The following is a 14,974-nucleotide window of genomic DNA, read 5'->3' on the forward strand; positions in this document are numbered from 1 at the left end:
AGTGGCTGCCTCCTGGAACATCTGGAAGAAGTCAGCGGGCTGTGCCAGGGGTGCTGGGCCACCAGACCCTGGAAAAGGCCCCAGGTTCTGCCCTGAGTGACTAGGTGAACCTTTGCCTGTAAGAAGTCCCAATGACCAAAGAGTAGCTACAATTCCAGTTCGTTTCTTCAGTGTCCAAAAGGTGAAGGCACACTACCAGGTATGTGCCCATCAGTGAACATGACAGGGATCTCGAGGCTAGTCTGTGTAAAGCCTAGTGCAGGAAGAGCCATGGAACAGGGAGATGTGGAAAGAGGAGACTGATGTACCTCTGAGCAAAGGGTTGAATTCCAACTGTCTGGGGGCTGCAGTTCAAGCCCCCACGACTCCTTCCACCCTTACAAACATGTTTGGATCATAAAGGTGAACAGTATGACCGGTGACCTTGAAGGGACTTGTTTGAGTCACTGGAGAAAGTATGGCTGGACAGGGAGAAAGGACATCCTCAACCCTGTCCCTAGGCAAGAAAAGGCTCAGGGGATTCAATGGCATTTGGCACGCACGTGTGCATGCGCGCCCACACACAAACACACATACACATACTCAGGCACACACGGACACACACAGGCACACGGACACACACACACACAGGCACACACACACCAGCCTCACCTGGGTCTGAGACGGCCTGAAGGCAGCATCAAAGCTGCTCTGCAGCGAGTCCAGGAAGGGCTGGACCTTGTAGAGCCCATGCGTGGTCTGGCTGGAACGGAAGGCCACCACATGGAAGTACTTGAGGATCTTCTCGAAGCGGGCCTGGCTCATGACGAGGGCGAGGCTCCGGTTGCTATAGAAGCCTCCACTCCAAATGCTGAGTACCGACTCACAGTGTGAGACGCTGGTAGATATCACATAGCCCAGGAAGGCCTTCATCTCGGCCAATGTCACCTCCACCCAGGCGCCATCACTGCCAAAGCGTTCCTGGAACTTCCTGGCATACATGTTGGTCTGTACTACCATGTTCTTGAGCACGTTGTCCGGAACAAAAAGCTGAAAGAAGTCCACTGCACTAGCGCTGGGAGGCATCTTTCTGATTGGACCTGAAACCCAAAGACAGGCCAAGTATTCACTCCCAAAGTCACCACCACCTGATAGGAACCAAATCTTCCTGGCCTTGGGCCTCAGGCCAGCAACCCTGTCTGGCCTCCCTTCCCTCCTGCATCTGACCCCTTGCCCTTTGGAGGCCATGGGCCTGCTCTCCCATCCCCTGGACTTCTCATCACTCAGATGCTCCTCTCTTGTCTCCCAGAATACAGGCATCATTCCCACCTTCCTTCCAAACCTGTCTCCCATAGCCCACGCCCTTCTGTTCTGTTCCTTTCATCCCTGACCTCCTGTCCCCTGGCCCTCCTGCTGCCCGACCCATCACACCTAGACTGTCCCCATATTCACCCTATAGGACGTCGGTGGCAATACTCTTTCAAGAATCTAGCCAAACAAGAGTCCTGCCAAATGCAGTCCACCCAGTGAAGACTGGTCGAGGAGAGAGACACGGAGGGCAGGGGCACACACAGGTCCACCGTCACTCTCCGGCTTGTACTGTGGAAGGTATGGAGACCCCATAACTATAATGTTTCCACTGCAGCCAGTAGAGAGCAAACGTTACTAAGGATTCTCACAGAATTGGAAACTACTGGTGGAGTAATTCAAAGGGAGTAATGTAAGAAGACAGCTGGGAGACAAGCCTCACAAATTTTAACTGATACAGCTTCTTTGCACATGTACACACACCACACATACACACACACACACACACACACACACACACACACACACACACGACTCTTCAACTTACTATAACATTCTCATCATGAACGAAAAACATCTTAAGTGGAAAATGCACGTGCCATCCTAACCAGATTGCTCTAATTCACTGCAGGGTATCAGCTGCTCCCCTCACAATGGCAACTGACTGGGAGCCATAGCTCAACATCACTGCTTCAAACCTCAGGAGAATTATCAGCTGACATAATGCCAGCCAGAGAAAAGATCCAAGTTTAAAATGCAAATATGGTTCCTACTCAAATACACCACTGCTTTTGCATTACCCTAAAGTCAAGAACTCTTTCTCTTTTCTTTCTTTTTTCTTCCTTCCTTCCTTCCTTTCTTTTTTCAAAGAAAGAGTTTCTTTGAGTAGATCTGGCTGTCTTGGAGCTTGCTTTGTAGACCAGGCTGGTCTCAAACCCAGAGATCTACCTGCTTCTCTGCCTCCTGAGTGCTGGGATTAAAGGCATAGGCCACCACTGCCCTGCATAAGTCAAGAACTCTTAAACTGAGGTCTCTCTCTCCCTCTGTGGGTGTGTGAGTGCATGTGTATATGTGTGTGCATGTGCGTTGTGTTTAGATGATTCTTAGGAGCCACTGATTGCAATTCTATTAAGCAGGCTTGAAGCTGCATGCTCTGATTTGTAGGACTCAAGCTTTCTTTTGCATCTGTATGGCGATTTTTAATAAAAACCGTGTGGATTCTCCAGAGTTTCAAAGGCCTTCCTTTCCCACCAGCTTGTTCAGTCTGTGAAAAACTAAGCTGGTCACAGCAAAACAAAGACCAATAAAGCCAATGAGACAGTTGGGATTTTGAGCAGTGGCCAGATCCAGGGATGCAACTACCTACATTTTTTCCGCATGTGTGTGTGTGTGTGTGTGTGTGTGTGTGTGTGTGTGTGTGTGTGTGGATGTTTCCATGTGTATGGGTACATGCAGGAGCGCACATACACCTGTGCAGGCACACATACAAATGGAAGCCCAAGGTTGAAATTGTGAATCTTCAATCATTCATTTCCATATTATTCATTGAGACAGTTTCTTAACCAAACCCAGAGCTCACTGATAAGGACCCAAACTCTAATCCTCACACTTGCGTGGTAAGCACTTTCAACTACCTCCCTAGCCCGATTCCTTAAAATTCAGTTCACTGTACATCAGATCTGCCACTTGCTCACAGCTCTACTTTTCTCTCTGTAGAACAGACTGAGTGAAGTCAGCTTCGAAAGACTGTCTACAAAGTAAAATGAACAAGGCCACATACCAGATTCCTCCGCACAACACTGGCAGGAAGAGACAAACCCAAGGAAATCACTGAGGACTTTGCAAAGCAAATCCTGTTTTCATTTTCAGTCCACCTAGACAGCAGGGTAGCTACTGCATCCACTGTCCTCAGCCACACCATAGGAAGGTAGCCTAGCTAGCACGAGTGCCCCAAACTGACCCAGGAAGCAGTCGAGTTGGCATGGGAATGCTGAAACACTGGGCTATGTTTACTGGTGTTCCATAACTGCCCTGGTGAGCATCTCAGCATTTCAGTAGGCCTGGCAGCCTCCTGTGGGTGGAGCCATAAATTATTCAGAATGGCGATCAGCAACAGGGAAGGCCAGCATCGTAACTGCTGCATCATGCTGACTGAGAGGCGTGGAATTTTTCTCCTCCTAAAGCTATGTCTAAAGCAGCCTTCCTTCCCATGCATGCCGTTTCTAGATGGAGTCCTAAGGAAGGCCTACTCCAGCCTGCTTCCTGAACAGACGGCAGAGCGGCTGGCTTCCCTGACCTATGCAGATTGACAAGCTCCCTTGTTGGTCTTTCATGGTTGTTGTGATCCCTGCCACTTGGAATTAGGGACACAGGTTGGTTGTCATGAAGAAGGAGGTGAGTGGTTGATCCAGCTCCTACCTACAGCCTCACAATAAGGCCACCTAGCTTTCTAGCGTGGCCTGTATAACTTGACATCAGCCCCAAGGGGCACCACCCCCATGCAGAGAGAATGTTAGAAGGAGGACATAGCATGTGATCTCTAAGTGACATAGCTGGATGACTTTGTAGCTCTGCGTGGGACTTGGCCTGCTGTCTGTGGAGATTACTAAGAATGCCACATGCCCCCATGGGAACAACAACCATGTATCTCTCCCCTCCGTGACACCCTCCTGCTGTGGAGTGGAAGGGTAAAGGAACCTAGGGGGATCTAAAGGAAGTAGGGACCTTATGTCACTGCATGCAGGGAGGCCTGGGGCATGGGTGGTGGGAGATCTGGAAGAGGTGTCCTTAGGGTCTAGTGGGAATGGAAGATCTAAGTCCAAAGTCCAGAGCAAAAGTTCACACCACAGGTCACCGTGTTAAGGGCCCGCCTTTATCACCCAGTCCCCTGAGCACGGCTTCCTTCCCCTCACTCTCCTGATAGCCAATAGGAGCTCAGAAGCCGCACTGGAGCTTCTTCTATCCGACTTCACAGACTGCCCTCTTTGCACAGGTCCCAGCTCAGATGTGGCTGCCTGTGCCACCCACTCTGACACCTACAAGAAGGCCAACGCCATGGCCGCCGTATGCTTCCTGTCCTCCAAGTTCAAGATGTGGTGTGCCCAACATTTTAGAGGTTAATGAAGGGGAGAATGGGCACCACGCTTCATGAGATGCAAAGGGCATCTTTGCTGAGTCCGGTAGGAAGAATAGAGTGCCTGTGTCACCGCTCGGTCACAGGTTTGGGTCAGCCATGCCCACCATACCTTGAAGGGTGCCCCGGAGGACTGACAGGACAAAGAGAGGTTCAGAGCATGTGAGGGAGCCCACCTAAAAAGTCAGGATGTTCTGGGCGTCGGGCAGGAAGTGGTAAAAGCAAAGCCTGCCTGGAGCACAATGTGCCCAGCATTGTCCCGCTCGCCCCCCCCCCCCCCAGCTCTCAACCTCCTTTCTCCTACTGGGGAAAGCCCCTGGGGAAGGCCCACTCCTGGCCCTCCCGACTCCCCTCTGCCTTCCTCCCGTCTCAAGCACTAAGCCAAAAGCAAATAACACCACCTTTAGTCTCCAAATAGGAGGAGAGCCACAGAGCCTCACACAGGCAGGACCAACCTTGGCTGCAAGTGACCTACTGGGTGGCTCATTCCTCATTCATGCAACACACTTCATGACCGTCAATGTGGGAGTCAATAAACACCCCAAAGGTACAACGAATCCCCAGCACCACTCACTGGACTGGGAAGAGTGTCTTCTTGCATTTCTGGAGCAGCCAAGCTGCCTGGGGTAGAGATGGCCAACAGATACTGTCAACAGTTTTGTGGGGCAGATACTGTCAACAGTTTTGTGGCACAGCTAAAGATCAATTTGTATTTTAAGTGCTGAGTTTAAAATCCTGGAATCACTTCGCTCCAGGCTAAATCAAGTAAGTTCAAAAACCGTAACTAGGATGGCTCACATCACCACAAACTGGCCCTCTCTGGAGACATCAGGAATCTCATTCGGTGAAGGGTGGTGCAGAGAGAGGCCTGAAGCGCAGTGTGTGCCTATAATCCCAGCACTTGGGAAACTGAGGCAGGTGGACTACTGTGAGTTCAAGGCTAGCCTAGTTTACATAGCAAGTTATAGTCCAGCCAGGGCTATATATAGAGCGACACCCTGTCAAGGAAAGGAGAGGAAGGGGAAGGGACATGGAAGGGGGCAGGGGTAGAGAAAGGACAGAGGTGTCCCTGAGGAAATGAGGGGTAGAGGAAGTTAACAGGCTCAAGGAACAGGTCTGGCTCTTCCAGCCCAAACAAAAGGGTAAAGCTCAGACCTCTAACTCAGGCCAGATCCCTGTTTAAACACAGCTCCTCAGCAACAACAAGACTGAGGGAGACGGGAGGGGGGTGGGGGGTGGGTGTAAAAATGATGTCACTGACAACCACATAGCGAACAGACAGGCGAGGATGCAACTCCTCCTCTCCCCGACCTATGACCCCTGCCATGGACCTACTTTTATGCTCCCTGCCCAACATGGGAGCTGGCTCTTCCTGGCCTGTGTGTGCAGTGGGGACAGTACCAGACTTCCTTCCCAGATGGACCACCTTCCCACTTGGACATCTGGGCAAGTGGCTGCCTCCCATCCTCCTGAAGACGTCCAGCCCATCACAGCTCATATAGAACCACGATCCTTCGAGGACACACAGCCCAGCTCATGGGGCCCAGAGACCCCTGCCCCACCATTGGGTCCTCTGCTTGTTTTGACTCTGGGTATGAACTGGGGCAAAAAGTTACAGGACAGCTGGGGTCAATGGCAGTGGAGAGCTAGGTCCCTGGATACCCATGTCCTCCTCACCATACCGCTGTCCCAGAAAAAATGCAGGCTGGAGCTGCTTCTCCCTGGATGCTAATTATATCCCTCCCATCCCTTGTGCACCCACCCACGGCCTGCTGGGAGAGAAGAGAAAGAAAATGAGAAAGGGGAGTTGGGGTGCAGAAACGGATCCCAAGATGACGGCACTGCTCAGAAGCACAAAAATGACGAGGCGCAAACTTCAGTGTCCTCGTTTGAGCACTGGGCTGGGACAGAGCAAGCAGCAGCAGGCCCAGGAGACCAAAGTGCGAAGGCCTGAGAGGTACAGGCAGGGCACTCCTGTCTCCCCAGGACGGGAGCTGAGGGATTGTCGTCTTCTAGCTGCACTTCGACATACTTCAGGAGTATTAGCTCCAAAAGCATTGCCAAGGGAACACTTCGCTTGCTTACCCATAAATATAAGAATGTCGAATTCACTTCACTTAACATACGCACAGCATTTACCATGCTCTTACACGTAGGCGAGTGCTGTCTGCTTCACAAATGATCATTTACTTGTTCCTGGATACCAGCTCCGTGCAATCTGTTCTGTTATTAACCCCACTGACCCGAAGGGGAAACTAAGTCACAGAGGGATGCTACTGTTGTTGTTGTAAGGGCCATTTCCAAGGTCATGCATCTGGTAGTGTTTGTGGTGATTACTCTGCACTGTCTGCTTGACTGGATTTAAAGTCCTCATGGAAATGCCCCTTGGAGCATCTGGGAGGCTATTCCCAGAGACTTAACTGAGATGGGGGACCATCCCCAGGATGTGGGTGGCACCCCCCACAGTCTAGGGTAGCAGAATGCACCAAGGAGACAGTGAGCACCAACATTCATTAGCTTCCCTTTCTTCCTGGAGACCCAGTGTGACCAGTAGCATCATGCTCCTGCCTCTGTGCATTCCACTCCACGGTGGCTTGTATACTTCTGAACTGTGAGCCAAAATTTAAATTTTTTTTTAAAAAAAGCAAAAAGAAATCTGTAAAACAAACAAACAAAAAAATAAAAAACATAGGATTACAGACTCAGGACAAGCATTTTGTTCCCAGTGAACCTGTTCAGTTTTCACATCCTGCCCTAACTAAAGCTGCTCCTGTCAGGTATTTGTCAAGAAATCTGACTAATAATACAGTGTTATAGCCAGAATAAACCCAACAGCCCAGCTCTGTGGAAGGCACCTTCACCTTTCCAGCTGGTTCCATTTTATCGTCAGAGTCCCCTGTACCAAAGGCCTTCAACATAACTCCACAACCTCAACACAATACAGCCCACAACTAAATGAAGAAAACCAACACTCTGAAAGTCATCATCTGCTGAGATCAGACCCCATGTCTTAGGAATATAACCCACAGGCACAGGACAAAAGTGCTCAATGAACATAGAATATAGAGTGACATGTCCCCAAAATGGCTAAGGCCTCCTCGCTCCTTCTGCGTGTGGACGGAGCTAGGCACTCACAGCCCTGTCCAGGGCACAGTCCCCACACACTTCAAAAGGGAGGCTTATAAGCACAATGACATTCATACGGTGGCCCATGTGGTTTTGAGACAGAATCTCATATATCCCAGGCTGGGCTCGAACTCACTATGTAGCTGAACATGATCTTGAACTTCTGATCCTCCTGCCTCCACTTCCGAAGGGCTGAAACGACAGGCATGCACCACCATGCCTGGTTTATATGGTGCTGGGAGTTAACTCCAGGAGACTCATGCATACCAGGGAAGCACTCTACCAACTGAGCCACGTCCCAAGTCTGCCGAAGTATTTTTAAACTGCAATTGAAGCTTTCCAGCACAAAGGCTCCTCTAATTGTCTCATCTTGTGGCAACAGCTATTTTTTTCTTCAGATTATGAGTTTGTACAAAGACAAAAGCGGAGATGGGAAAAAGTCCCTGGTGAGGACAGCCCCCTGGTGGGCTTTTATTAGGGACCCAGGCAGTCGTGAGAAGCAACTCAGACCCGTGGAAGGACTGCCAGCTGGGACCTAAACTCAACACGATTCAGAGGCCTTTTTCTTTTCTTTTGAGGAGTCAAAGATGTAAATGTGACCACTGCCCATCCGCTCTACATGCATGCCACCGCTTAAAAGAACATAGGATTGTGGCTGGAAAGATGGTGTAGTGGTTAAGAGTACTGGCTACTCTTCCAGAAGACCTGGGTTCAATTCCCAGCATCCACATGGCAGCTCACCACTGTCTATAATCGCAACTCCAGGAGTTCTGACACCTTCACACAGACACACATACAAGCAAAAACACCAATGGACATAAAAAAAAAAAAAAAGCAAAAAGAAATCTGTAAAAAAACAAAAACCACAGGATTACAGACTCAGGGCAAGCATTTTGCTCCTAGTGAACTTGTTCAACTTTCACATTCCTTCAGGAAGGAAGCTGCCAGGTGGTACCTTTAACTCCAGAGGCACTTTCTGTGAGGTGACACTTTATGTGGAGGACTTAATTCAGCCTACCATGTACCAGGAGGACTGCTAGTGACTGTGAGAGCTCATCACCACAACTCTGAGGAAACTTTACAGGTGAGGGCCAGCCACAGGGCTCAGACACCCCGTCCCACAGCACCCTCTGAAGGACAGGGCCAGAGTCGGTGCTCAGGAGCCCCCACTCTGGTGCTGGCAAAACCTGTAACAAGCTACTCAAGCCTTGGAGAGGAGGCTGGGGAGGCATGAGGGAAGGGAGGAAGCAAACAGAGGCAGGACATCCGCTCGGCCATGCAGTGCCGAGAGGTCTGTGTTCCACCACAGTGAGACAGGGCGGCAGGGCCCTCCAGAGAATGTTCCAGGACACCTGAGACAGCTGCATTCCGGTGAGATCAGGAAACAGTCGGAATGGGAGGTGAGTGACGGGAAAGCCGGGGCCTTGTACTCAGCACGGCGCACCCTCTGCCGGTCTCCGCACGCCCGCTGGACGTCGCTGGGGGTGGCTGGAGCAGTTTCACGCTGTTGGGTTTCTCTGGATTACACTATTCGAGCCAATCCTACCCCAGAAAGACCCCGATCCACACCTCACCCTGCTGACCTCACAAACACACACATGGAGCGTGTGACCAAAGGGAAGGAGACACAGAACACTATGAGTCAGCCACAGCAAACACAAGATGTCTTTCCCTCTGAGGCAGGATGGACGGAAAGATCTGGGGTGACGGAAGGAGGGAGAAAAGGCTGGGAGAGAGGGAAGGCTCCGGGACCTGATGTGCTTTTACTGATGAAAAATAGCAGTCTTCAGATACGACTGGCAAGGATTCACCAAGACAATGTGTGTTTTCTGAAAGGCGTCTTAAGACGATAAATTGTGCTTATTTAAGGGCCCAATGAAGCGTTCCCCAAAACACTTCAATTAACTGTCAAAAGACGATAATTAACCAGGGCTGTGGTTACTTACAGATACAACGTTGCTAGCATTCCAGTTCTCAGATGTAGAAGATACCTTATAAATCTAACTCACAATTTTGTTTACTGAGAAAAACTCTAACTTTAAAGCTTGTTACAAATTACACTCTGCGGGCAATGTTGGAAAGCAACAAGGTGGTTTCTTAGCAACCTTCAGAGCTCTAACTTGAGATTCGCAGATCTCCCATATATATGTGCAGAGGAATCTGAGTATTCAGAGCCACACTTGTCAAATCAGATGGCTTCACTCGCCCAGAGCACTTCTTTCCTTTTCAACAAACCCAATTTTGCTTCATATTCGGCTCACTCTGAAATGTATTTTGTTGTCTAAGCCACGAACCCCAGTTTTGCGCGAGTGGAGATCTCTGAAGAGAACTCTCTGGCCGTGGCTGCTGCTGTGGCATGGCAGCGTGTGGCTTTCCCCAGCGACATTACCACCATCCACCCCCATCCCCTCCGTTCTAGAGAGTCCTTCGTGTCTCACAAATACAAAGGGTACAGGACACACCTGTCCAAGGAGAGCCCTGTGAATGGAAGTAGACAGCCAGGACGCCACAGCACTTCTCTCCCTCCTAGTCACCAGCACGCTCTCTAGAGATGCCCTCGTCGTTGTCAACAGCCTGACAGTTGACGGCCATGGAGACGGGAGGGATCTGTTTTCTTACCCCATGTGCCCTGGTGCAGGTGGGCTCACTCCACAGGAGCCCACCAGCACAAAAATGCCTCTTACAGATTCTCACCATGGCCACCTGAGGGGTTCGCAGCAGGCAGCCTTGCCCTCCCTCCCCAATCTTCCACTGGGCCTTCTCCTGGGGCAGCCCCTCCCCTGCAGTACCCCACTACTCCACCTGAAGCTCTGCCAGGTTGTGGGCTGAGAATGAAGCTCAGCAGGTGAAGACACAAAGGGAGGGGACTTATTTTGATAACAGCTTCATCTAGAGGCAGGCTGAGGACAGAGTGGCTGTGAGGTGAGGAGGGCAATGCATGGTGCTGTGATGCGTGCTCAGAGGCCTATGGACACATCCACACAGCTGTTTCCCCAATCAGCCTTGCCTCCCCTCTCCAGACACACACTCCAGGGATGAGCGAGACAGGACGCGGCACACTACGGTGAAATAGGGGGCCGGGGTGCAGAGATGGCACACGCTTCTGCTCTTGAGTCAATCCACCAAGTCTACACATGTGCGACAAGGAGTCTAAAGCCCCACCTGGTGCTGTGACTGAAGCTCAATGCCTGCTTCAGGTGATGAGGACCAGGGGGCCGGGGGCCATGCTTGTCACGCTCCCTATAGGAGGGAAATCAGGAGGTGTGTTTCTTCCCAAATACGAGCGTTTTTAATGTATTTTTATTTTGTGTGTACCAGTGTTAAGCACACCATGTACCTGCAGTGACCTCAGAGGTCGGAGGCCAGAGGAGGCCACCAGATCCCAGGAACTGGAATTACAGATGACTGGAAGCACCCATGAGGCAGCCTGTAACTGTCACTGCAGTTCCAGGGGAATCCAATGCCCTCTTTTGGCTTCCATGGGTACTGCACACATGTAGTACACATACATCTATGTAGGCAACACACTCACAAAATAAACAGTTTTTTAAAAGATTATAAAGTAATATGAGCAAAAAAGCCCAAACTTACTTAAAAATTTAAAAAATGAGTTTGCAAACATGTAAAGCTGAGGGTGAGCCGCACATGCTTCAGCCTAGAAGGATCCTAGGGGATCTGTAACTTCTTTATACATTTGAATTTCTGGAAATCACTGACACAACTAAATATATGGCTAGTAAAGGTAGCAATGGAGTCCCAATGGAGTGTGTGTGTGTGTGTGTGTGTGTGTGTGTGTGTGTGTGTGTGCGTGCGCGTGTGTTGGGAACAGAATCCTAAGCTGCAGTATAATAGCTAATATCATCAACTTCACAAGATCTAGAACCATCCGAGAGATAGGTCTCTATGCATGTCTGTGAGGGATCTTCTAGACTTGATTAACTAAAGTGGGAAGACCCACCCTGAATGTGGGCAGTACCATTCCACAAGCTGGGGTCTCGAGCTGTATAACAAAAGGATGTGAGCTCTCTTCTTCCTGACTGTGGATGTCATGTGACCAGCCACCTCATGTGTTCCTCATGTCATGCCTTGCCCATCATGACGAACTGCACCCTGAAACTATGAGCCAAGACAAAGCCTTGAGTTGCTTTTGTGAGGCATTTTGTCACAGTGACAAGAAAAGTGACCGATACACAAGCCAACACAGGCCAAGGGTGTAATCTAAGTGCTCAGGCAGTCCTGATTGCCCATACTCTGCCTGTCCCTTCAAGTGAAGGGGTGGTGTCACCTGCAAAAGTACGCAGGATACTGTGATGTCCATCCTTCTAGAGTGGGCATTCTGTGTGCTGCAGCCAACCTGTCTCTGGGGCCACATTTATTCCCTAACAGGTGCCATAAGAGCCCCGCGGGGAGCAGATAGTGTTTAGCTCTGGGCAGCTCTCAGAGCCCACTGCTTACCACCTTTCCTCTTCACAGACTGCCAAACGCTTCCGTAACATCTTTGGTTTCTCCCTCCTGCACAAAGTTTCCAAAAAGGAATAAGAAAGCAGGCACAGAAGGCAAAATCACCCAAATGTGTTCGTGCAGGCTGAAAGCAACAAACCTCAAAAGATGCATGTTCAATGAGGCTGTAAAAACAAAACAAAAAGGATCCCAAAAATGTTGCTATGGCAGTCAAATAGCTGTTTATACTTTCCCCTGGCTATAAATAGTCCTCTTGATAACCAAGGGTATTGTTTGTCAAACTCAGGGTTGAAAATACAGCTGTGGGCAGATGCTGGTGAAATGGCAATCGGGAGGAAGAGGAGGCTGGACATGGTGAGCAAGTGAGGGCAGGGACAGCCAGGGACAGCAGACACACCTCACACACACCCTCTTCCAGATGATTCAGAGTTGGCCTCAGACCCAACGGCCAGGGGAAATGTCTACATGGATGCTTTAGATGTACCACAGGATGGAGCATCCTGGTAAGATCAGGTTGGACTTGAGTTTTCTAGAACTCTAGCTCAGCTCAGCTTTCCTTCCCTATGTACTTTTTTGCATTGTTGTTGCTATTTATTTTCATTTTGGTTTTTGAGACAGGATCTCATTCTGTGACCCAGGCTGGCCTAGAACTCACTCCATAGACCCAGGGTGGCCTCAAACTGTGACAACCCTTCTACCTCAGCCTCCTAAGCGCTGGTGATTATGGATGTGGGCCATCACACCTGGCTCTTTTTGTAGATGGGAACAAAAATCACAATAAAGTAGCAGGCCACAAATAGAGGAGCTCTCTTCCTTCACAGTCCTTCTGAGGGCCAACAGCTCCCACACACCATGTTGTTTTCTTTTTTATGTTTTTCTGTGTAGGTGTGAGCACACGAGGATACATGTATATGTGTGGGCATGAGCACATGTATAGATGGAGTACATGTGTAGATCGGAGGATAACTTAACTTGTGGGACTCAGGTCTCTCCTTCGACCATGTGTGTTCCTGGGATCCAACTCTGGTCATCAGCCTTTTGCTAAGCACTGTCGCCTGCCTGGCTGTCTCACCGGCCCCCACATACTCTCTCTTTCTTCTTCTCTCATCCTTCCCCAGTGACTAAAGAGGCTTGTGAGTACAGCTCCCGGTACCAGGGGCCCAGCTGACCATGGCATCTGTCTTGGTCCACCTGCCCTGCAGAAGTGCTGCAGGATGGAGTGAGGACCCCCTGGCCCAGAGGAAACACAGGCCATTCCTACCAGTGCTACTATTTTCATTTCCTCCAGAGTCTACCCAGAGCGGAATGGAGCCAGAGTACCACGGCTGACTGCGCTGATTGTGCCATTACGAAGGCACATTTCCAAGGCACGTCTAGAGAGCGGATATCTTGCTAAGGGGAGGACCCAGGCTGGAAGAAGGCTGCTCCTTCAAGCCCAAACTTGTCCAACAGTCCTTGGAGCAGCCCTATCTTCCAGGCTGGCCCATCTTTCCTGCTAGAGTCTATTGTTTTTTCAGGCTGCAGGATCCAAAAATGGATACAGAATAGAGTCATCCAGCAGCCTCATCTACCCCCACGCAAGCTGAGGGCCTGGCCTCTGTGCTCTTCCCAACCCTCCAGAGCTGCCCCTCAGCTGCCATGCCCATCACCTAACAGTCTATTCCCCTCACCACTGCTCAGAGTTCTCATTCTGACCCCAAGGGTAGCAGAGCCCAGTCATCACACCGAAGCCTGGGGGCTGGGAGGAGAACTGAGATGTTTCTTAGATGGCAGACCAGCAGAGGAGGCTGGGGACAGGGGGCAGACAGGTTTGAGTCCTTATGCAGATGCCAGGCAAAGGACTTAGTTTCCTCCTCTACAGAAAAAAAAAAGCTGAAAATGTACCTTTCTGGCTCATTAACAACTGTTCTAATCAGTCAGTGGGTTCTCAACTCACTGCTGCTGCTCCCACTGTGGGAAAGGGAAAAAAAAATGCCCTTCACCCCCAGGGCACAGGAGAGAGGCTGGAGGTCTCTGAAAAGGAGTTGTTAGCATGCTGAAGGCACGGACTACATTCTCAAAGAAGGGCGGTCACAAACATGGCTAGGAAGCAGGCAAAAGCCAAGCAAGGCACAACCTCCTATCTGTGGACAGGGCCTGACAGGACATCTTCCTAGGATGGGAAAGTCCTCCAACTCCAGAGTCCCCAGACTCCAAGTACAAGCACCTGCAGGCTTTCCTGACTTCAAGTTCACATCGTCCCTGGAGGTCCCCCTCCCTGACTCCAGTTTTACAAGTCTCCAGATCCTTCCCTCCACTCTGGTATATACAGCCTCTGGAGGGCGCCCCCTCCAACTCCAGGAGCAAAGGCTGAAGAAATACGGTTACTGATTTCTGACTCCCTTGAAGCTAATTCCCAATTCCAATACTGTGTGTTGCTGAATTTGAGGACCACAGAAGCAGAGACGAAACGCCAGCTGGGGTGAAGTGCTGGATTCTGCAGTGCCAGGCACACACGAATACCTCACAGAGGAGAAGATTCCATCAAGACAATGCCAAGCCACAAGAGGGCCTGGAAGGCAGAGCCAGGGGCTTTGCCAAGGCAGAACTACATGGAGTGGATCCCTTTGGCCGGAGGCTGGGGGAGCACCAGGCTGACCACAGTGACTCAGGCTGCCTGCAGAGCCTCAGGGTCACCTTGCAGGAAGAAGGCCCAGGTCTGCAGCCACGCACATCTACCTTCCAAATAGGTTCTCTAGCTAGGGCACAGCAAACACAAAGCCTTCATTTCCCCATCTGCAGAATAAGAGTTTTTTCAACACAACGAGCAATCTTGAGAATAAAACAATACACTGTGCAGGAAGCAGGGCGTAGCATGAGGTTCACACTGGATATGGACTGGCCACTAACTACTGCTATTATGAAAGTCATCTGCCAACATGCTGCCTCAACACAGGCACAGTGACTCCATCGAAGGCTCCCTCTAAG

At 50.4% G+C, this 14,974-nt stretch overlaps 1 protein-coding gene across 1 annotated transcript in view; it reads right to left on the bottom strand.

The window, feature by feature from the left end:
• Positions 1-14,974, bottom strand: part of Pgbd5 (piggyBac transposable element derived 5) — a 67,985-nt gene that overhangs the window by 17,140 nt on the left and 35,871 nt on the right. Inside the window, exon 2 of the mRNA XM_028856361.2 lies at positions 652-1,079. Within this exon, the coding sequence (XP_028712194.1) occupies positions 652-1,079 (428 nt within the window). The remainder of the gene's footprint in view (positions 1-651; positions 1,080-14,974) is intronic.

This window comes from Peromyscus leucopus, chromosome 5 (genome assembly GCF_004664715.2).
Source record: "Peromyscus leucopus breed LL Stock chromosome 5, UCI_PerLeu_2.1, whole genome shotgun sequence".
In the NCBI taxonomy this organism is placed as follows: Eukaryota; Metazoa; Chordata; class Mammalia; order Rodentia; family Cricetidae; genus Peromyscus; species Peromyscus leucopus.